General features: G+C 37.4%; 1 protein-coding gene across 5 annotated transcripts in view; it reads right to left on the bottom strand.

The window, feature by feature from the left end:
- dcaf6 (ddb1 and cul4 associated factor 6) overlaps positions 1-24,969 on the bottom strand; it is a 40,662-nt gene that overhangs the window by 14,386 nt on the left and 1,307 nt on the right. For 3 of the 5 annotated variants that reach the window (XM_066706118.1, XM_066706120.1, XM_066706119.1), the window contains exons 2-11: positions 15,350-15,411; positions 11,135-11,227; positions 9,869-10,054; positions 8,955-9,068; positions 7,802-7,937; positions 5,914-6,125; positions 3,139-3,232; positions 2,483-2,602; positions 2,073-2,354; positions 1,265-1,423 (exon numbers count right to left, since the gene is read on the bottom strand). In XM_066706118.1, the coding sequence (XP_066562215.1) occupies positions 1,265-1,423; positions 2,073-2,354; positions 2,483-2,602; positions 3,139-3,232; positions 5,914-6,125; positions 7,802-7,937; positions 8,955-9,068; positions 9,869-10,054; positions 11,135-11,227; positions 15,350-15,411 (1,458 nt within the window). The remainder of the gene's footprint in view (positions 1-1,264; positions 1,424-2,072; positions 2,355-2,482; positions 2,603-3,138; positions 3,233-5,913; positions 6,126-7,801; positions 7,938-8,954; positions 9,069-9,868; positions 10,055-11,134; positions 11,228-15,349; positions 15,412-24,969) is intronic. The other 2 variants (XM_066706121.1, XM_066706122.1) reach the window with 1 other exon arrangement.

The raw sequence follows: 24,969 nt of genomic DNA, 5'->3' as shown, positions 1-24,969 counted from the left end.
TATCCAGGACTGTAATGAGAGGCGAAACCATTTAAAATATAGATATGAATGGAACTCTAACAATAAATACTTAACTAGTAAGTAACCTTCACAAAATTTGTTATAACCTGCCTAATGATCTTTAGAAAACATGACTACCAAAGAGAGACCAACTCGGGCAACCAAGAGTTTTCATTTTAGAAAAAGTGTGAAAATGTCCCAGCAGAGAGCAATCCAAGCACAGAATTACACATCGTTTGCCTGAAAGTTATGAATCTTTTTTTACGTTCATTCAAATTTATGTGCTTTCAAATGCTTTGTGGTTTGGTCCTACAATTAACTGTCATCATCAGAATCTATGTCTATACATTCACATTAATATATTAATACACTGTGCCACTTAGAGTAATAAATATAATTTGATTTCCAATTATATGCAGTACATCTTCTCTAAAGACTCACTACTTCTTGGGCAGATTTCAGGAGTTGGAGTTTACTCGGCTGAAATCAAATCTGCAGAGTAGTCTTCAATATAAAGAAGACTTGCTAAACTGAGCATTTGGCACTTGTTACTGATAAGAGCCACAAATAAGCAGCTTTAAATGATACCACTCAGATTAATCTATAAACATTACATCTACAAAATATTGTTTATCATCATAAGAAATAGGTAAACATAAAAAAAGAGGAATTCATTAACTTATTTGTTAAGAATTTCAAATTCTAAAATACTCTCCAGATCAGAAACAACAGACAAGTGTACAGTATTAAAAAAAAGGCAAGACTGAAATAATAAAGTTGATAATGTCTCATATAATCCTGATATTGGGCGTGAACATCTTTATAAATTTCGTTTTTTTTCTTTTTATATCTGGTAAAACTTGTTACTTATTTTTTGTAAGTAAAAAAAAAAAAAAAAAAGAAAGCAAACTTTGCAGAGCATTAACTTCTGCATCAGAATTTGTGGAACAGGTCCTGCCCGCCAAGAGAAACTACACAATTAATGACACAACCCACTTTAATGTCACGGGTAGAGTTCAAGGTCTATGACTCTGTTCCTTAAGAGAACGTGGTTATGAAGCCCGGCAGACGGCCCTCGAGGTTGTATGCGTACACAGTGCATCCCAGGTGCTCAAGGTGAGGGTGTGTGGCTGTCAAAAGCAGTGCAAGGGCAGCTGTGGGGCAACGTGTGCATCACTCCAAAAAGCCTGGTTTATTAAGCAGCCAGTAGGATGTTAGGGAACTCTGACAGGAGCTTTGGCAGCCCCTTCAGAAAAATGGTAACCTGCAGGGGGGGTGGGCTGTGCGTCTGCCCCCGGAGAGGGTCGCTCGGGGGCGGGGCGGGGGGGCGGGCGCTCGTTCCGTCCCGGAGGGTCAGGCATCAGAAGCAGCCGCTGTAAACGCCTACACACTACACTTACCGGTACCCCACGACGCCTGGGCTCTGACAGGGCAGAAAATAGAGGAAGAGTGAATGGGGGGGGTAGGCAAAGCAAGGAGGAGGAGAGAAATATCACGATGCAAAGAAAAGAACTATGTGGCTGCTGCTTTACGGGGGATCCCCTATGAAGCACGTTCAGAAAAGTTGGGGGAATGTTTTGGGAGTCCTGGATTTTCTTTGAATACTTTCTGAAGCATAACACCACAGTTATAAACTCATGAACCTTTGCATTGATTTTTATGTTGCATATTTATGTTGTTCTCCCCAGACTTGTATTCAAGGAAAGAGAAAACCTGAGGTATTATCAATTATATATAATTTACTGCTGGGTGGCACTAAAGAGCAGGGTATTGCAGGACAGATATGGTCATGACGATGAAGGCGAAAGGGTAAGGTCATAAAACATTACTGCTTTCCCTAAAATGCTCAAACTAAGCACTACCTTGTGAATTAAAATAACCTAATTTCACCCATGTACTATTATGTGGCCCCATGTTCCTACAATAAAATTCCTACCTCTGAGAGCTGCCGTGACAGTGATATTAAATCACAAATAAAGAAAAGGCTGTAACCAGCCCAGGTATCCAGTGAGGTCATAGCGCATGTCGTGTGCGAAGTGCGGTGTTCGGGTGACCATTTTCCTTGGCCTTACCAGACTGTGCCGTCTCTGGCTGCGAGGGGGCCGCAGGCTGGCTCCGCTGCTCGGCGTCAGGGGACGAGAGGAGGGACGAGGAGGGGGGACTCTCAGTGGACGAGGAGGTAGAGGGGGCAGGAGCAGTCAATGTGGAAGAGGAGCCAGAGGACGAGGACGAAGAGGCGGACTTGGGGAGCGCTTCAGCCGCAGCCTCGACCTCCATTGACCCCTCCGACGACCTCTGCTCCTGGGCGGCTGGCTCCGGGTTGGCCGAGGCCACTTCGGGGCGAGCTGTGGTGCCTGGGGGAGAGAAAAAAAAAAAAACGGGAGATTACACATTTCAAGTAAAAAGGTACCAGACACACAGGACTGTAAGCAGCTGCCAGCCACAGGAAGTGCAAGTTCTATCAAAGGAGGAAGTGGTTTACCCCGAGGCCGTGGCTGTGGGCGACCCCTGCTGCTCTGGGCCACTTCACTGGCCTCCTCAAACCATCGAGACAGCATGTCTGACATCCTCTGCATCAGGGACACATTGGGACTCTGCTCTCCTGAAAAAGCCAATCGTTCTCATTAATGACCTTGCTGATATTGCTAATAAAAGGCATAAATCTAAAAAAAAAATCTGAAAGGGCTACAAGGAACGCGTAGTAAGATTATGATTATTACGTTATGATCTTCACGGTAGCCAATGATCAGGAGACCTCAGACTAACCGATCAGACTGTATCTGTAACTACTCAAGCGACAGATTATTGGTGTGTTGTAAAGACTGATTAAACAGCTAAGACTATTACTGTTAAGGAGATGAGATTGCTACAAAGCACTTTTTCTTGAAGGAACATCGAGTGCCTGCATTGGATTAGGAGATTGCATTTTAAATCACATCCCTCTTTTTTTAGCAGATCTTGAGCCTTTTAATAAACACAAGTATTTTCCAGCATGTTTGAAACAACTATGTAGGAGGGACTCTAGGGGTCACTAGGAGAATCTTATTGCCATTCCCATTTTTATTTTCCTCCTAAACCTCCAGATTAAGCCTGAATCCCTCTTGTGTTCAGCCTGTGCGAGTGTCTGTGCCATCTTACCGTCTCTCTCGCGCTCGCTCTCGGGGCGCGCCCTCGGCCCCGTGTCTGACCAGTCCCCCCGTAGTCTCAGTCGCTTCACCGGAGGCTGCCGCAGCTACCAACACACAAGACAGCACACTGTCAAGGTGTATAGGGATCCACTTTGGCTCTCTGAGTGAAAGCTGTGACTAGGCTAAGAGACAGAAACTGAAATCATGTCGAAAATGACTAGTACATTTAAAATCATTTTTATATTTCCTTTTCACACAATATTAATGCCTTGAAAGTTAATGGAATGTCACACGGCTCCAGTATTATAGAAAGGCAGCTTGACGTAAATTATTTCATATATATTTAATAATGAAATAAATTCAAAATGAAAGAGATGGTAAAGATGGCATATTTATGATCTGCAGTCAGTTAACACTAGGTGTTTATGAGATAGCAACATTAAGCCGCAAAATGAATCAAGCTTTTTTTTATTTTTTTTTATTTTTTATTAGGGTCTTCTGTATCGCACATGAAATATTACAAAGCAATTTTGTTGTGCGTGTTCTGAATTTATTTGCTTATCTCAGCAGATTCATTACCTGTCCACCCAAATCTGCAAACACACACAACCAATTTAACCGAAAACATGTGTAATGGCAGTTAAAAAAAGGTTCTCTCTATAAGGCATACTTTAGAGAAACCTTATCACTTTGAAATATGACTTTTCTCTGTGCTTTCACCAGAACAGTGCGTTTTCTAAACTGCTTACAAAATACAGTATGTAAGAAAGCAATGCATAACTTCAGCATACCTTTAGAATAGAACATCAACAACAACCAAAAAACATACCAATTCGAAAATCATTTGTTCTCTCATTCTTCTAAGATTCTGAGGTTCTTCTCATGATTCACTTATTGTATATGGGATATTCATACATTCCTGCCAAAAAAAATCTACTCTTAAAATGTCCTGCAAAAATCCTACATTTTTCATAGCCCTCACACCAAGAATGTGATAAAAAGCTCACTGTTTTGTAAGGATCAAAAACACAATCTGTTTATCCTTGTAAAAATGCATGGGTTATTCAAGGGGAAGGAAAAAAGGGAGACACATTTCTCTGGTTCACATTGTGCTCGATCTCCAAAGCTATTTCTGTCAACACTAACATCACAGATGCCTGTTGCTGTATTTGGAAAGGAATCTGATATTAGTAAAAGCAGACGCAGCTGAACACATGCAGGCACAGCTGAGGGACAAGGCATATGATTGAGCACATTTCATCCAGAGATGCCTGATCATACAACACTGCACCATCAACACTAGCAAAGAGGGGTACAAATTTGTAAATAAAGGCAGACTAGTTTCAAATAGACCTCAGCTTTAAGCATGGATTTCAAAACTAAAAACTTGGGTGTTAAGGAGCATGACAAAAGGCTATTAAATAAAAATTAGACCTTATTTGAATGTTTTGATAACATAATCATACACTTTTCAGATACATATACTCCAAACCTTCTTATACAACCAATGCTGTCGCTTCCCAGGGCCGTCTTCAGAGCATAAGCCCACAGAGTATTTCTGCTAAGGACTCGTCACATTTGTGACGCTCAACAGAGAGCCACTTGGCCACTGGTGCGGCCGTCTCTGGTTTCTGTCACCAGGGTCATTCTGCTCTCCAAAGACACTTTAGCGAACAATGCGTTTCTGATGCATTCTTAACGTTAGTGCTCACTGTCTCTGCTTCTCAGACGAAGAGTATTTGTGACAGGCTGATAAGAGCCCAGTAGTAATCTCAGAGAAGCCTCTGTCGACTGTGGCTGCGCTCTCATTGTTGGCATCGACACTTCCTGAACGAGGATTGATGGGTATAAAAGCTTCTTTTGACGGCTCATGTTTAAACATAGATCACATCTGAAAGGGTGCATTGAGGTCCCATTCTTCACTGAATACTCGGAAGAGGAATCTGATTTTCTCCCCGCTGAAAAGGTGTTCTAGACTATTCACTCTCTTTCTTTCTACAATCGATGCCTAAGTTATGGAAACAAGCACAATGCACCGAAAAGCATAATAAATTGAAACTATACAAAATATTTGGGGACCGAACTTCTCTGTTCCGATTTTCATTACTATCATTACTTCATTTTAATTGGTTGTCAGTAACCTGCATCCTGACTAGGAGACATAATTGGTCATTATTAAATTAACTTAAACTCTGAATATTTCAAAGTGAATTGCTTCAAAATATAGTTAGAGGGACATAATTCAAAATGAAAAGCTGAAAATTTGAAGGCCTAAAAATATTCGAAATAATATCCTATCCTAAATAATATTTACACATTAAAAATAAGTTTCAATCAGAAATGGTAAGGCAGGTTCTTCAAAGTGTTAAAACTCCAAAATAGTTAACTAATAAGTTGATGACTAAGTTCCCCTTCTATCCTTCTGACCAGTAGGAGATGTGCAAGTCCCGTGCTACTGCAACTGTATATTCAGTTGAGCTAATGTAACTCAGTGACTCTGCCTGGTCTGAATATTTGTTTGTATTTGTACTTTTTCTTTGTATATGCGATATACAAAATGACAAAAAACGTATTTAAAGTAGTTTCAAGGACTATCTTAAAGAGACGTATCTTAGTAGAATGTGACCTCTGACAATAATTTTAATTCCAAAAGGGTACAAGTTTGTAATTTCCAAATCGTGGACAGAGCAGAATTCTTGTTTGGTGTAGGTCTAAGACACAAATGCCATAGACTCAGTAAGTTGGCAAACAGTAGGTAATCGGTGGCATGACTCTCACGACTGACCTCTTCCCTCCTCTCCTCTGAAGGCCCCTTCAGCTCGCGTGCCTGGTCATCTTTGGGGTCAAACAGATAGATGTAGTCCGAAGAGTAGCTGACCAGGATCTCCTGGCCGTCTCCACTGTAGCACAGGGACGTCACACGACAAGACTTGTTGGAGAGGTGAGCCGGGACAAAGCGCACACACATCCCTGTCGTGCCTCGGCCCATGTAGTTGCCTACCCAAGCAGAATCAACGAAAGAAACTTCAAACTCACGTAGCAAAACACTTCCGTACAAAGTTTGTTCAATACAGTGAAATACCAAAGAAAACAACCCAAACAATACACTCTAAATTGCCGGGTTGTTTTTCTTATTCTTCTGCAGAAAAAGCTCAAAGGAATCACACACCTGGAAACTCATGGTTAAGTTAAAGTCCTTACAACCTCTCAGGCTCTACAGAAAGCTTTCTCACTGAAATTGTACTTTGGCTTCTTTGGTCACTGGTCTTTCGAGGAAGAACCAAACCGCTTCTTCAAACTGCAGCAAGATGAATGTTTAAAACTGCTTTTGCATTAATCTTTTATTGGCCAATACTTACTTCCTAAACAAACTAGGTTAAGACAATCCCGAAGAGAGGTTGTGTACACAGACAAACATTTTCCAATCCCGGGTCACTTCTGTATTCAGTGGTGAAATTAAATCTCTAAGATTGAAATCACTCTAGCAGGGAATGACAGTGGCAGGGAAGGGCCACCGGGCAAATGAAAGTGCCTGTCCTTTCCCATTACTTTATTTGTCTGATGTGCAGAAAAAGACACAAAAGAAACAGCCCACTAGGGACACTGACGCAGCCTATGTGGGCATATTGCGTGGTTCAGTACCGTGAAATGCAAATACAGTGGGTGGATGCAAGGTAACAGCCTAAAATGAAAAACAAACCAGTCACATCAACAGAAACCCTAGTAAAGTCTTTACAGTCAGTATTTGCTAAACCTTGAATTTCTCTGCTGAAGGTGTCTAAATTAAATTATTCTGGAAAGTGTGAAAGTAGTCGACACAAAATATCACAAAATAAGTGTCAGTAGTTTATGTTTTTAAAGATGTGGGGGACGACAACAATGAATTTCTGCTATAAACAATCTCTCTACAAATCACTCTGATGAATACAAATTACAATAAACTTGATGGTCTTGTAATTCTAGTATTATTCAAAATGTATTGTAATTTGTTGCCCTCTAGTGGGAGCTAAAAAATACCAACTTAATAGTGTACTTAAATTGAAATAATAATAAGCATGTCTGAAAAAGTAAGGTACAATCAATCCAACTTCCTGGGCCAGAAGCTCCTCAGCCCCTACAATGCAGACTGTACTGCACCTCGAGTATCTACAAAGATAGAGCATAACAGTAATCTAATAAAGGGGCGGGGAGACAAATCTCTGTCTGAGAAGAAAAGGGTGCATCTTATTGGTTGAATCATGATACATCAGATTCAGAAATTAAATTAACTATTAGCTTGTTCTCATCTTTTTGAAATCAATAATTAGAGGGAAAGTAGCAAGTAGTGCAAGTAGTTCATATTGCAGTTTGATTTGTGGCATGTCACTATTACATTATTCATACTAATTGTTATACTGGCACCACACAAATGCCTTTGAAACTGCCTCTTCTGGGCTTTACAGCACATTATGTTCAGAGCCTTTATGACTCTCATGGTGCCATATTGAAAGTAGCAGTTCTCTGTCAAAAAAGGATGCTGATGTAGAAAGGATAGAAATTAAGTTTGCATTTTTGAGTCATATATGCTGGTGACTGATAAGAACTTGAACTTGATACACCTTGAATTAAGTAAAACACTATCACCACCTGGGACTTTTCACAAAGGGCTTTCAGATCAAAACAATTGTGCTCACCTGTTGCTCTTGTGCCTAGCATTCTCCGGTCATATATTCTAACAGAGCTGTCTGAACAACCCACTGCTAGGTAATAGGGGACCAAAGGACAGATTGAGATCGAGGTAGCAGCACGCCGACAATTAATAAGAATGTCCTGATCAAAAAGAGGAAAACAAACATTATTCAAAAGCCTGTTTAAATCAGACAGAGTGGTAACAACAAAGGAGTAGCCTACATATCCCAAAATCAAACGTGTAATAGCTGCAAATTTGAGGAATGCTGGTCTAAATCGATCTGTTTGTAGGGGGTATATAATGTATTTGTAGATAGATATTTTAGGCAGCCTAAGGGAAGATGAGGATGGCATCAACAGAAAATCCAAGGAAGACAGGAATAAGTATTTAATCAATAATGTATGTACAATGAAGCAAAATCATTCCCATAAAAATAATTAATGAGTTCTAACAAGGATTTCAAAAACATTATAATGCTGATTATGCACAATGCGAATACAGCATTGCTTTTCAATGGGACTTTTCCACAAAAGTGTTTCTGGCTTCAAAATGCACGTAGCACATAGTCACCACATATTTCAACAACTAATCAAAATGCAGCCTTGCATGAAAGGCTCATCATGGTTCAGAACAGGGCATTTAATTGATTTTGCAAAAAAAAAAAAAAAAAAGAGAGAAAGAGAAAATGTCTGTGATGAGGTTAACAGAAACCTGCATTACAGCAATCCCATTCCCAACTAAATGCTCAGCCACAAGGGTAGAGAAAACAACAACAACATAATAATGGCTTGTCACCCATTTTTTTACATTAACAAGAAGAGACGTATTTGAACATGTGTGGTCTGAAAACGAAATGAGAAAAACAAAAGTTCTGCATGAGAAATAATAAAGAAACTTTTGGAGGCTAATCCCCTTGACAGGAAGACAAAAAATACATGAAGCATTCTTTATTTCTCCAGAATACTTTACCTGGATGTGCTTTAATATTAAGATTTCATCCCACGCTGCTCAGCTTCAGATAACAGGTGGAATTGTGTAGTGTGAGAGTTTGGGAAACCAATACATTTTTTACTGCTGGTATATTAAATACATTTAAAAAGAAAATGGGACGTGCACGGATTTAAAGGCATTGAAATAAACTAAAATAAATTTCTTACATCTTTACATTCTTCTTTTGTGCAGCTGGTTTTCATTCGGACATCGAACCACCGAACAGTCCCATCCTCTCCACAAGACAGGAAAGTATAGGGGTCATTTGGGACTGTCATGATCTGCCAACAGAGGAAACAAATCCAGTCACATCTATGCACTCACTGACCAAGACTTATTTTCAAAGCAGCATGCTATCAGTTTCTGTTGCTCACTATTAAAAACATGTGGTAAAAACAAATTAACATAAAAGTTGACAAATATATGAATACATTATTATTATACAGCCTCAGTTATGGAGCAAGACCCAGACTCAATTTAATCTTTTTACAATTTGTCAATCACAGACATCTCTGTGTTTGATGGTGGGTTTCCGTTTTGTAGAAATAAGATGGTTTGAAATTTGCAATTGGAAAGTGGTAAAAAAAAATGATTTTATCCAAAATGTATTCTTGTGTTTCATATATTATTTAGCATTGCAGAATATGCAACTCTGATGGTAGTCACCACATAGATAGGAATGCTGATACTGTTTTATTATTATTATGCAAATTATCACCACACATTTGATCAGGAATGTCACATCAATTTCTTTCAGAGTAATTGATTCAATGCCACTTATTTTAATGATTAATGTACTGTTCCTTCAGCATGTTATGTTCTGTATATTAGTGCCTTAATGGTCTAAATGCACACAGAAATATATCTAGTGAAATATTACTGCAGACAGGACATACAAGAAAACGAATAATACAGAGGCCAAGGGCAATCATTTAACTTGGTATATTTATTATTTGATATCAAAAAATATAAAAGGGATACTTTTCATAATCACAGGACACCATCACACTTTTAAATTATTAGACACAGCATTTGTATTTTTTTTTAATATTTTGCTTTTGTGGTTTGCCTGTTCTCTTACCTCATAGGCTGTCCCATAGTGGCAGGTGAACTGGCACTGTCTGTTGACCTCTGGGCTCTTTTCTGTGTTTGTATAGAATATGATTCCATCTCCTGAGCAGGAAATAATCTGTTGATCATTGGTGTGTGGCATAAACTTGGCACTGAATATGTTTGCCCTGTGCCCTGAACGAATGGTGGCTTTGACCTGCAGATAGGAGAGTGACAAGACTGAGATGGGTTTCAACATAGAGAAGCTTCACATTTTTTTGTCGTTTTCCATATCCCCTTCTGAGGAAGAAAAAAGTATGAAAAGTAACCTTAAAAGCTCCTTTTGCCATAACCATATATATATATATATATATATATATACACCTGACAAGGTGAGCCTTGAATACAATTGTAACAGTGACACATTCCCTAGGTTAGACAGAGATAAATGGGTGCCCGAGTTTAGAAACAAACACATTAATTCTGTATCCATAACCCTACCAAAATATACACCGATCAGCCATAACATATGACCACCTGCCTAATATTGTGTAGGTCCCCCTTTTGCCGCCAAAACAGCCCTGACCCGTCGAGGCATGGACTCCACTAGACCTCTGAAGGTGTGCTGTGGTATCTGGCACCAAGACGTTAGCAGCAGATCCTTTAAGTCCTGTAAGTTGTGAGGTGGGGCCGCTCAGATCCTTACGCTTGCCCATTTTTCCTGCTTCTAACACATCAACTTTGAGGACAAAATGTTCACTTGCTGTCTAATATATCCCACCCACTGACAGGTGATATGATAATGACATTATCAGTGTTATTCACTTCACCTGTCAGTGGTCATAATGTTATGGCTGATCGATGTAAATGGGGTTACACAGTCTGTGAGCTTGGGGCTGCCTTATAAAAGACAAAGGTTGATGCCACCAAGATTTAATGACACAAAAGAAAGAATATGCAAGATATATTTGATATTTATAAACAACCAAATTCATATTTTGTTAGTGCCGTGTATGACTTTTTTATTTTAATACCAAATATACATGGTATAAATGATTGTACATAATGCATTTATTATTATTATATTTCTTAGCAGACAATTGTATCTCAAGGCGACTTACAATTGCTACAATATATCAAATTATTTTTACATACAATAATCCATTTATACAGCTGGCATTTTACTGGAGCAAGGGGACAACAGCAGTGCCCCACCTGGGATTGAGCCCACGAACCTCCACTCAGGAGTCCAGAGCCCTAATCACTACTCCACACTGCTGCCCTATTATTAACCTACCTTTCTGCTGTAGGGGTTGGTTATAACCAGGTTGGTATCATCAGATCCTGATAAAATGTATTCTCCCGTATCATTCCAGCATATTGTATTTACCTGTTAAAAAAAACAATGCAATCCAATCATCACAAGAGAACTATTTACTGATTTATCTATATTAAAAAGGTCAAGGTTAAGAAATAAAGACATGCAAAACGAACACTGTAATACTATTCCTGGAATTCTGAAACTTCAAACAAAAATCTTAACATTTAAGGCTGTGCAAAAGCTCAACAAAACATTGCCTCCAGCCCATACCACGAAATGTAAAATTTGCAGTATATTTTAAGTTAAAAAAAATATTTTATGCAGACACATAAAATGCTGGCTGCTTAACCAAATCTATTTTAGTTTACTTCAGGAATCATACCTAACTGTAATAACCAGGGACTTGTGAATGCATGCTGATTTGATCAAATCCCATACTTCATATCTTATCTGGTTTACCTACTATGAAATTATGTGCAACTGAGAGAGAAATTAAAACTGGTAAATATAACAGTTCTTTACCATTTTCTTAAAAAAAGAAAGGTTGCTGTAGTGGCTATTGAATTATCTTCTAGTGTGAGACAGTATCATCTTAGCCTTTAAGAGTCTGATCAGTCAATATTTCATTAACCCAAACTGCGGCAGCCGTTAGCAAAGCTTATTTTTTTCCTATTTTTAGTCTTCTGTGCCACTCCTTTCATACAAAGCAATATGTACACTCCTTTCTCTGCCTAAAATGCCTCTGTGTTCAGCTCCAATTCGGTATTCTATTTTGAAGAATACACATAAATATTGTTAAAATAAAAACAAAGAACTTTACGTATCTAAAAATAAATTAGTGGAAACCGGTTTTATTTAAAGAATAACTATCACCATTCTCCAAAAAGATAGAAGTTAAGTGAAGAGCAGAAATGTGTTAAATATATTTTGGGTATAACGCATTTCAAACCCTTAAAAATTTAATTTCACTACAATGTAAAGATTAAATACATATTGTAGCCTACATGTTTCTGAATAGAAACTGAACTTCAGCTGAAATGCACAGTGGACACCATTATGGAGTCTGCTCCCGACAATGGGACAATTGTACTGTTCTACGATTAGTTCAATAAAAAGATGTCTCATGAATACGGCTATGAAAAACCAGCTCAGTGGTCAGGCCTCGGAATATAAAAAGGATTAAAGCAATGTATCTATATAAATGTTTAATTTAGTATCTCCATATCTAGAAGGTAGGAGAGCTCTCCTTATAATGCACTGTGGAAAAACATGTCACTTTGCAAAATACACGTGTGCGTTTGAGTTAATGGAAAATAATTTCTATACATTCTTTGACTCATAGGGCTGATTGACAGTGTCCAAGTGTGTTCCCTATGTGATGCACACCACATTAAATTGCTCTCTTCCCTCTAGTCTTTCCATTTTGTGCAGGGATTTGTTTACTCCGAACAACCGTGCCTAATGTACGCCTCAGCGATGTCTGCGACAGTGACACATCCCATAGAGCTGTATAACTCTACATAAACGCAAATACTGCCCTATTCATCCAGCAAGAGTCTGTCCTGAGCTGAACGCCTTCTTTTCCTTCAGTGTACGCTAACACAATCTGACTTCATATACCCTGCGTCTGCGCCTGAAAGTGCAGCCACAGTGAATCAGTGAACACTACAGCCTGCACTGTAAAAATTCTGCTGCTCCATCATAACAATCAGGATGGTCTCGTCGTGGCTGTCTGATCAGTGCGGATTTATCATTAACAAAAATATCACCAGTCGTAGGCAACTAGCACCTCGGCAATGTCATGTTTTTGCAGGGATATACGGCGAGTTGCGTCTAAATTGCGTCAAGTGAAAGGGTTTTTTGGATGCTTCATCTAAACCTATAGCATAAGCAATGCAAGTCAAGCACGTTGTTGTTCTGATTTTTTTAAAGAAAAGATTGAAGGATGACAATTTTTTATTGGGTTATTAGGCAAACATGGACTATTTAGCCAAGACTGTTTGTAATTAAAGGAAATCCAGCTGTAGAAAGTTAAAATACTAAAAAGAAGAACAAATCTGCACTCTTTACTATACAGGAAACAAATCTGCCGTACTATTTGACATAATACTATTTGAGTTATTTGGGTTTAAAAAATTAAATCAATGTGTGAATGCTTTCAACCACAACTATAAACACATAGCATGGCTCTTATGTTTGCTGTGGTAGAGCAGGTGAAACTGACAGTTCCTAATTGAGGCAGATATTTCACAACTACAGAACCTTGGGCACACGGCACACGGCACACGGCACACGGCACACCTACATATACACAAACATTACTTTCTGTTCAATGTTCAGTGTTTCTACATTAATGTAGCAAATTGGTCTTAAGGATTCTCAATGTATTCTTAATTTACTGTTGTCCCCATGTAAAGAACACTTGGATACTTGCACTAAAGGAGCTCAACAGTAATAATAACAGTGAAAATCTAATTTAATTTAAATAATTTAAAATCTCTTCAGATTAAGAATTTATTTTGATCTACAATATACACTATGCTTCAAAAGTTTGGGGTCACTTAGAAATGTCCTTGTTTTCGAAAGAAAAGCAAATTTTATGTCCATTAAAATAACATCAAATTGATCAGAAATACAGTGTAGATATTGTTAATGACTATTGAAGCTGGAAATGGCTGATTTGTAATGGAATATATACATAGGTGCACAGATTCCCATTATCAACAACCATCAGTCCTGTGTTCCAATGGCACGTTGTTTGCTAATCCAAGTTTATCATTTTAAAAGGTTAATTGATCATTAGAAAACCATTTTGCAATTATGTTTGCACAGCTGAAAACTGTTGTGTTGATTAAAGAAGCAACTGGCGTTCCTTAGACTAGTTGAGTATCTGAAGCACTGTGAGTTCGATTACAGGCTCAAAATGGCCAGAAACAAAGAACTTTCTTCTGAAACTTGTCAGTGTATTCTTGTTCTGAGAAATGAAGGCTATTCCAATGCGAGAAATTGCCAAGAAACCGCAAAACACCAGTCTCAACGTCAACAGTGAAGAGGCGACTCTGGGATGCTGGCCTCCTAGGCAGAGTTGCAAAGAGAAAGCCATATCTCAGACTGGCCAATAAAAAGAAAAGATTAAGATGGGCAAAATAACACAGACACTGGACAGAGGAAGACTGGAATTTAGTGTTATGGACAGACGAATCTAAGTCCGAGGTGTTCGGATCACAATGAAGAACATTCATGAGATGCAGACCAAATGAAAAGATGCTGGAGGAGTGCTTGACGCCATCTGTGAAGCATGGTGAAGGCAGTGTGATGGTCTGGGGGTGCTTTGGTGGTGGTAAAGTGGGAGATTTGTACAGGGTAAAAGGGATCTTGAAGGAGGAAGGCTATCACTCCATTTTGCAATGCCATGCCATACCCTGTGGATGGTGCTTGATTGGAGCCAATTTCCTCCTACAACAGGACAATGACCCAAAGCACAGCTCCAAGCTATGTAAGAACTATTTAGGGAAGAAGCAGTCAGCTGGTATTCTGTCTATTCTATAATGGAGTGGACAGCACACTATTGAGCTGTTGTGGGAGCAGCTTGACCGTATGGTACATAAGAAGTGCCCATCAAGCCAATCCAACTTGTGGGAGGTGCTTCAGGAAGCATGGGGTGAAATCTCTTCAGATTACCTCAACAAATTGACAACTAGAATGCCAAAGGTCTGCAAGGCTGTAATTGCCACAAATGGATAATTCTTGCAAAGTTTGAAGGACACAATTATTATTTCAATTAAAAATCATAATTTCTAACCTTGCCATTCATTTTGCTTTATTTCCTATTCAAACTAATTTCATGTATGTTTTCATGGAAAACAAGGACATTTCTAAGTGACCCCAAACCTTTGAACGGTAGTACAGAATTTAATTCCCACGAACAGTGAAACAATTCCCATGATTTACCCCCCCCCAAAAAAAAAAGAAAAACACTTACAGAATGTACTGAAATGATCTTATGACCTTTATTTTAAATAAGTAGAAACAGAGACACTATTATAATTCCAGACAATGCTGCCCATAAAACAAAGGACAGACTAACTTAATTTTCCTATTTCACCATCTATACTGGAACCATACTGGAGGCAGCAGAGATTTTCTTATCTTGTTGCAAGTATTACAGCACACAAATGCATTTATACTTACACAACCATCATGCACATTAAGGGTTGCTTCAAGTTTTAATCTTTGGACAAATTCTCTTCTTCCTGAGATAAGAACAACAACAAAAAATGCCGTTAAACATGTAATTTTCTAATATTCAGGTACAGTGCATGAAAATAATATTTGTCAAAGTCAGCCTTTCCGTCCTGAAACACATATCTTGACCATAATGATTTGTCAGTCCGTTATCCTTTTGAGAATGCAATGCAACAAAGCTACTGGCAAGCTACAGTTGCACTTTGTTAAAGGATTTGATGTTCAAGTTACATAAAGCCTGTAAGCCTGTTATAATCACTCAATTGTGTTTAAAGTGATTTTAGATTGCCCTAACATGTTGCTGCACATGATTAATGTACAGAAATATTTTTGGTTTTTCTAACGTATTTACACAGGCTATTTCATTTTCCATTCCCAAGAATGAATCTTAAAGTTTCCAAACAAACTTCCCTCTGCATTGGTGTTTTGTTACACCTATTATGAAAAATGTCTAGGTCAGACTTCTATCAAATTGTGATTTAAATTAGAAATGACAGTTGTTCCAAGAAGTTTACAGCCTGACACATCAGTACTAAACCATAAGGTTCTCAAACATTTTTGTCACAAGGTGTATAGGAAGGAATATAGGATAGTGTCAATTATGGACATGTGCCGAGACACCGGGGACAGCGCACCTTAGACAAATCAATCAGGTACCTCTGGGTTACAACATGGCAACCCCTGACGATTAAAGCAATGTAGGATTTTATTCTCCATTGTCTTTTGAAGCTACATAAAATAATTCCTCTTCTCACCTGTCTGTCATGCGTTTACAACAAACACCGGTCAGACTGAAATCGGACAGGCCAGATACAGTATTCTTTAGGTATGGCCTAAACATTTATTTAAAGAGTCTCTGATAAATACCACCTCCGCATTTCAAATCAATAATTGTTGATTTATAGCACTGTAATGAATAGCTCCAATCCCGTGAACATGAAGCATGGCAGATTGTTCACAAGAGGAAACGTGTAACCAGCTGTTCTTTGGGTGCTGCATTTGTTGGAGAGACAGCTGCTGCACTCTGTACTTGTTCACCTGACGGGTTATCAGCTGTGCAAGTGTAATAACAGTTTCTGGTTTTAAAGGACTAATGTAATTTGGAATGAATGACTATGACGAGTAATTAAACAAACTGGTAGAAAGAGCTGACACTCCCTGTAACAAACTTTTTGTTAAACACTGTTAACATCATTTGACAAATGGAGATTACAGCCACCAACTAATACAGTAACACACACGGTACAAAATGCACTTACCTTATGTACAACTGAATACCAAAGTTATGAACACTGAAAAGAGAGGACTCTCAGCAATAGGGCACAGGAATCCTCATAAATTATATTGCCGGACCACTTTTTCAGTTCATATGGTCTTTCATATGCTTCTTATAAAAAAATAATTGGCTTTTCATATTAAGATCGTTTCTCATCACAATAAAGAGGTTATACCTTTGATTTTTTTAAAAACACAAACTCCTTTAAAACAAAGTATATTTAAATAATTAGTTATTAGCAATTAAATAATTACATTGTATTATATTGTATTGTATTTATATATGGATTATCATACGTAGCCGTAGCTTGAATTATAAATGTACACTAATTATTTAATTTGAAAAATAATAGAGATTGAATAAAAAAATTAAAAAAAGCTTAAGAAGAATCTTAGCTTGAAGAATCTTAACTGCTCGTCTCAGTTTACTTTTATGTTTCAGTTTATTAACAGTAACAAAATGAAAGGGATGTAAATCTCATCTCCATGCACCTCAAAGTCATAGCAGGACTACTATAAACACTGGCTAACAATAGAGGAGTGATCTGAATGTAAAACGTGTTACCAATGAAGATAATCCTTACATATAAAAAACAGCTAAACTATAGCATCATCTGCCTCAAAAAACAGAGGAGCTAAGAAGTGCAAACAGACACCGTGACCTGGAATGAGGTCACAAACCAACACTTAATAGTATTGTCCAATTTAATCTCAGTGGCAGGACGAAACAAGGCAGAAAAAAGCATTTGGTAGTTGAGGATTATGGCAAGGTTAGGACTGTAATACACCCTAAGAACATGAAATTCCATATTTACCTGAAAATCACCATGAATGTAGTGGCTTAAATAAGAAACCAAACAAAACAAAATATCAATGGCTTTGGCTACCAGGTTGAGAAATAACAGTGCTTTGGTGATGGCTATCCTGCAGGCAGTTCATTAGGCGCTTTAGAGTGAGGCTCATCAATAACAGCCAAGAAAAAAGGCCATTTGAAGCTCAGTAATGGAACGATTTCCCAGCAGAAATAAGCAATCGTTTTCAATTCCACATCATGTTGTTTTCTCCAGAGAAGAGTTCCCATTACATTCATAATGTTGACTGCCTGCACAGTTCTCATACAGTTCTGTTCTTAAGACACATCACCAAAATGAATGGAAAAAATACCACTCACAAAGCACATTTATATCACATCATGAACTTTGTAAGCAAATCTCGTGTTGTCTTATCAGCATCCGTTTCTCTCAACCAGCACAATCACAGTCTGGTGCAGCTCGTGAATTTCTTGGTCTTTTGAAAGAGAAGCATTTCCCTGAATATCATAACAATATATATAAAATTATATTTATATACATATATATTACACACACCCACACACAGTTAGGTCCATAAATATTTGGACAGTGACACAATTGTCATCATTTTGGCTCTGTATGCCACCACAATGGATTTGAAAGGAAACAATCAAGATGTGCTTGAAGTGTAGACTTTCATCTTTAATTTGAGGGTAGTTACATCCAAATTGAGTGAACGGTATAGGCATTACACCCATTTGTATGTGTGATCCCCCTAATTTAGGGGCTCAAAAGTATTTGGATGAACTAACATAATCATGAATTAAATGGTGAGTTTCAATACTTGGTTGCAAATCCTTTGCAGTCAATAACTGCCTGAAGTCTGCAACCCATAGACATCACCAGATGCTGGGTTTCTTCCCTGGTGATGCTCTGCCAGGCCTGGACTGCAGCTTTGGTGTATTTCCTACACCGTTCACCCAGTTTGGATGGAATTACTCTCAAATTAAAGATGAAAGTCTTCACTTAAAGCACATCTTGATTGTTTCCTCAAATCCACTGTGGTGGCGTATAGAACCAAAATGATGACAATTGTGTCAATGTTCAAATATTTATGGACCTAACTGTATATATATATATAATAAAATATGTATATTCCTTGATTTTTTCATATAATTTGGTTTACTGGTATAAGATTACATTTCTGAGTTTCATTAGGCTTTAATCTCCACCACATCTATCATGTATCATCCATTGCAAAAATATATTTTTTAATTCCTTTCCTTATGTTTAATAATTGTATTTATTTGTTATGAAAGAAAATGTGAATATTGTATCATCATGTGTGTATTAGGTATTAGTTTTACTTCTGCAAAGAGCTAAACTTAATTTGGCCCGTCTTATACAACTGACAGTGTCATTCTCCATCTCCCCAATTCAAGTTTCACCATCTTAGTGTGATTGTTTTAATTACCGAGTACATACTATCCACAATTCAGCACAGCAGCATATAGTTTAGATACTAAAAATGCCCACATGCGTGGGAGAAGCAGGAAAGCAGTTGTGAAATAAAATGTGGGGCAAGAGATGAAAAGTGATTCTGACTGGGCTGTGAGTTTCTGAAATGTCACTGCTGTTTATGAACCTGATGCTGCTAAACAGACACGTCATCATCACTCACTTCATGTCACCGTTAGGTCAGTGGAATTCCAAGGCCCCCTTTCCCCGGCAGAATCAGTCTCCTGGAGTGTCAACTCGAGATTGCAACCGGACAATTTACACAACAGAATAGCAGTTAAAAGCAACCCAAGGACAAAAAGCCTGGTCCTGCCATGGAATGCACTGCAGTGCTACCAACACAGACCTGCTGTCTGCCTTAGTTAGGTAAATCTTTTTTAACCTTCATCGGGGTTTACATACCACAAACCCTGACTCCAGGCAAGTCCACATCTATATTTAGATTCCCCAGCAGCCTGTCTCCCTGATCTGGTTACAAGCACTTTTGTGTGTATTCACTCTCTATTAACACTGACAGCTCCTAACAACATGCTATAATACAAAGCTCAATGCCTAGCAGAACGTGACTTTTCCTACCAAGAGTTGGAAGAGTGAAAACAGACACACCAAAGAAGAACACTGATAGCTAGAAACCTGGCCTGACCTGACCTTTGGGGCAAGAAATTCTCAATGTATGATCACTAGTAGATTAAGCCAGAAAGAGTTGAAGTACCGTCTATATAAATTAAAGTACTATATGTGTGTGTGTATTTTATCTCATCATTATTAATCCACTGTGGGATGAAGGCCTCCCCAAGATGTTTTCACTTGCTTTGATCTATGTCCTCCTTTTCCAGCACCTGCAAAATGTCTTATTTCATCTTCCCATCTGTTCTGTGGTCTTATTCTACACCTACACCCATTATAGTAATTATGTACAGAATTGTGTATAGATGGGTCTAAACTGTAATTTAAATCAAGAATGTCTAACACAATCTGTTTTTTTCCTGTTCATAAAATTATAAATAACAAATTGATCCACCAAAGTTAAATATCTATCTTATTACAATACTAAGAAAGTAAAGAGTCATCCTTTCATGCAATGTATCTTTCAGTACATAAAGTTACTCTAAATGCTGCAGCTAACAAGAGAAGATATGTTCTTAAAATAACCTTGGACAGGGCTATTAAAAATAGACTACGTTTGATGAACAACAGCATGGCATTTCAGTGACTGCGTGTCACTTCTCCCGACAGTCCCCCGCAAACCAACGCTCCAGTCTACAGAGAGATCTTCCAACACTGACTGGGAATGATATTGCAAAGTACAATAGCACTCCTGAAGCCTCATACGCTATGGTTTAAATTGTTATGTACAGTTATGAAAATGTCAGACCACACTATCATCGATTGGGGGAAAAAAAATAAAAAAAATAAAAATGTATGATGTGACTTAAGTTAATGCTTCAGTAAGTAGGCCTATTGTTATGGAATTGCATTTGATAAGATTACCATAGTGTTATTGATATTGCATGGATGATAATTATTTGCCACATGGTTTACATTCTCATTACAAAGAAACATCTTTGCTACACTTTGCCTATGCCAAACCATTTTCACTTACTTGAGAAAAGGGCAGCAAAAGCCGTACACTACATTGTTAACATCAGAAATGGACAAAAATAATTAATGTACATCATTTGAAATTAGGATTGTTAGCTAGTGTGCCAAATTAAGTTATAAATAGATTCAAGTTTAATACATTCATTATACAAAGCACTTTAATTCTTCTCGATTGAAAAAGTCAACTTAAGCATATTATTAGTTCAGTTAAGATGCCAGTTAAGTAAATAAATACCAGCAGGACTATTGGTGCCCAGAACTTGGGTTGAGAAGCACTGGTGCATGTTTCACAGCGGTTGTCAAAAATGATCTAAGCCAATTTTACTACACTTTCGGAGGAGTTACTGTTCTGAACCAATTGATTCCAATCAATTTGCCTCTGAAGAGTAGTAATACAATTATACAATATACTTGTATATAAAATAAAATTATTAATAATAATAATAAAAAAATAATAAACAATACATTAAAAAACAAAAACTTTTTTGTTGTTGTTGTTGTTGCCAAAGATACCCTATCAGTGTTGCTTTCTGCCTAAGTGCAAATTAAGTGAAGCAGAAAAGTTCCTACCAGAAAAAGAAAACAAGCAAACCAAAACAAACACATTTGTGCCAGCGGTACAACGTAGTGTTACAAAAGTAGATTACCACTAATCTGTGCCTCCTGCTTTGTATCATGAGTATAGCTTAATATGCTAAACAGGTAATGTGTAATACTGTACACCTTACATGTCAAGACAAGCATGATGTGCAAAGATGTTTGTGTATTCATGCACTGTAGAACTATTTTCTTTGTTTCATCTAGTGAAAACAAATTAGCATAGACCCATTTAGTTGATGCAAAGTTTTTCCAGTTATTCAACTGCATTTAAAATGTTCAGAGGAAGGCATTCTATAGTGTGAAATAATTTCCACAAAGACGTTAGTTTAAAGGCTGTAACAGATTAATTGTACACAGTAAAGCAGTATGTCACAGAGGTACAGGAAGACAAAGAAGCTGAATCAATCGTTCTGCTGGCCACTTCCCAAAGAGGTTTTGTTAATCTAAATAAAGCACCATATGAAACAAATTAAATAATGTTGGATCCCCAATCTTGTAATCAAAAATGTAATTATGTCAGACAACTAATTATAGACCCCAACATCCTATTGTAGCAATAATTATCATAGTGTGATGAATAAATCACTTCAAGTGGCATAAGAAGTGTCAATTACCTCAGTTTTGTCAGAATGAAGAAGAAAACACTATACATAGGGCGATTCCATTTGTGGTGTGGGACGCCGGGGATTTACCATCCCTTTGCAACAGACAGAATGGCAGTATCATCGTACTGTTGTAGGGGAAAGCCAAAAAAAAGCCATAAGAGGTAGTACAAAAAACTAAATAAAAAAAACATGGCCTCATGCCACATGCCCATATATTGACAGATTCCCACAACATAAACAAAAAATAATAACTGCAAAAGGAGCAACAACAGTCACTCCCAGTTATCTTAAGAAACATTACAGCAGTCCTAACTATTTCCATGGATAATCTCTTATTTCCACAATTTCTACAACGGACCAGTGCTTTATCCCAAACATATTTTGACACCCATTTTCTACTGACTGTTAAAATAGTACATCTTCTAGTTCATTTCTGAAAATAACAAAAAACCCATTTCCAAAGCAAGTTCCTCAATGGAAACGTAACTACTTCGCTCCACCCTTCCCTTTCAATACTATAGAGGGTTTATGCTTACAGCTCACAACAGCTGCGACAGCAATCGAGACGGGACCAGGCTTGTGAAGGGAGCGTATCTGATGTTCAAATCCACACTCAAACTCACGCTCAATAACATGGTTGTGTGTCAAATACAATATGAGATTACATTAATAATTATTAAACAATAAATTACCACACCATCCGAAAAATAGGACGTCCTGAAATAACACACCAGCCAGGCCATATTCATGTTGCAATCCTACCCATATGTGATTACATCCACTTCAGTGCTGACACATCGCCACTTCTTGTACACCATTTACATGTTTTTGTTTTTTGAAAACTTGTATTATTATTAATAGTCTATATGAGAGAACATGGAAAGTAAAAGTCTCTTTCCAATGTCATTGAAAACATACTATTATCTTTGTTTGACAGCACAGGCATGACTGGGACCTGTTCCACAGGGAACTACTTAGAAAAACGCTTAGAAAAGTCTGTCATGAATTTCAAATGAGAACCACTCCAAAGACATCCTTTGCATAACAGTGTGGCATTATGACCCAAGTCTGTTTGCAAACAAAGGCCTTTTTGAATGAGAGGTCGCTGTTCTGTCACAGGACACAAATTCAGGTTTGCCTGGGACACATGCCTGTTAAGCACAATTTACTATCTAAGCACACTGTTGTGCCCACATCCAAGTGGAGAACAAATTTCAAACTCTAAATTTGTCAAGTCTACATCTTTACAATGTAAAGAAAACATGCAATAGCATAATCCACTGGTTTAACTATAGGAAATGTATTATAATATTAAGAACCGTTATTAGAAGAACCACATCCAAAGAGGCATAAAAACATCCTTAATGCAAATGGTCAATTCTAATTCTAATTGAAGGAATATTTTTTTTATCAATTGCTTTTAAACTTTTTTTATATTTTAAAATAAAAAATATGTCTAGAATTACCTTAGGAAACCCAGACTATACAATAATCAATGCTAAGAGATATATTACAATAATAATTCACTTCATATTTTATTTAAAGCATACAACACAAATTAAATTTGAATGTGGCCATTTCAACTCATTACTTTTGGATTGTACAATATTTTAAACACCAATGATCAGACTAGTAAGTTTTCTCCACAATGACAGTTGTTAAAAATGTGTTGGGTAAAAAAAAGAAATATAAAGCTCCTAATATTATATCATACAAAACAATGCTCCCAAAATGATCTTAGTCAGTTATTTCATTTATTTCTCAATAACTCGACAATCAAATGAGCATTTGTAAATACACAGACTTTAGAAAAGTGCCAGATTCTATCCAACTTTCAGCTAGTGATGGCGCATAGGAATTTGGTGCTTATCCTTCAGAGACAGCTATGGAGATAAGTACACGATATACAGTGGGGAGCTCTGGATTATGATAAATTATTCATCCTTTGGCAACAAGCCACACACCCTATGAGATAAATACAAATCGGCCATGCAGGCACTGCCACTGAGAAGTGGATTATTTTTCATAATCATGTGTTCCCAAAGTCTATCCCATTTATACTGTAATAGTGGCAAGGCTAAATTCGAAATGCGTAAAATTAAACAAATAAATACTGAACACACATTGAGACAGATATTTATGAAATGAATGCTCCTAGCACAAAAACCTTATGGACCTGAACTGAAAAAGTATTCTAAACATGATATTTTCTTCCATTGGTTAAAAGATTGTGATTTTTCTGCACAGAACTATATTTTTGATAATACAAAAAAGTTCTGTATTATGATCAGTTACATGAAAATAGTATAATTGTCTAAGAATGCAGGTCTGGTATTCAGTGTTGATTACAGTGGCACAGCCTGTTGAAATGACTATAAGTTTAACTTAAGATAGTTATTTGTATTTATGTGGAAGTGCAGTCCAGAGAATATTGCTTGCGGATTATTTTTTAAACTTCCCTCCAGAAATATCTGCAAACACTCAATTCATCTTCATTTTCCTAATAAAAATACACAAAATAAATAAATTCTAAGAACAGTGAAAATGTGTATATCATGCTTTCTAATGGTGACCATTCTTAAAATAAGACAAATTGGGTTTTCTGTATAGATCATCATTATTATTGCAAAATGTACATGTATAGTACAAATTCAGTGCCACTACACTATAAGAAGCAGTATGACTTCATAAATGTTATCTCAAGTAGACTTTGAAGAGTAGGTAGCTTATGTCATGAAGTAGATCCAGTGCTCTGAAACACCTACTAAACCAGACCTTTTCAGATGCAGGGTGGAAACATGTTATTAAAGAGTGCAGGTGTTTCTGAGAACATGTTATGTTTTTTTGGGCACATATGCTGGCCAACTTCTATTATTTGAGCATCTTAAACCCTCCATTGCAGAATAATGGATAGATTTCAGCCCTTTGTGACAACCCTGGATTTTATGATTTTATGTGCTCCTCCAATCCTCCATTCATTATACACTGGATATCATCAAACTAAAGCACTTGTGCAAGTTATGAATACAACTGTATAAGAGGAGTAGGTAATGGGGTATTTATTTCGTGTTATTCTATTTTTTTCCGAGAAAGATTACGAAAACAGGAGAAAGAAAGGTAACACATGAACGATATCATGATATGATATGATATGATATGACATGCAATTCGGTGT

This window comes from Amia ocellicauda, chromosome 6, assembly GCF_036373705.1.
Source record: "Amia ocellicauda isolate fAmiCal2 chromosome 6, fAmiCal2.hap1, whole genome shotgun sequence".
NCBI lineage: Eukaryota > Metazoa > Chordata > Actinopteri > Amiiformes > Amiidae > Amia > Amia ocellicauda.
The sequence above is the reverse complement of the archived record's forward strand: the minus strand, read 5'-3'. Positions and strand labels throughout refer to the sequence as shown.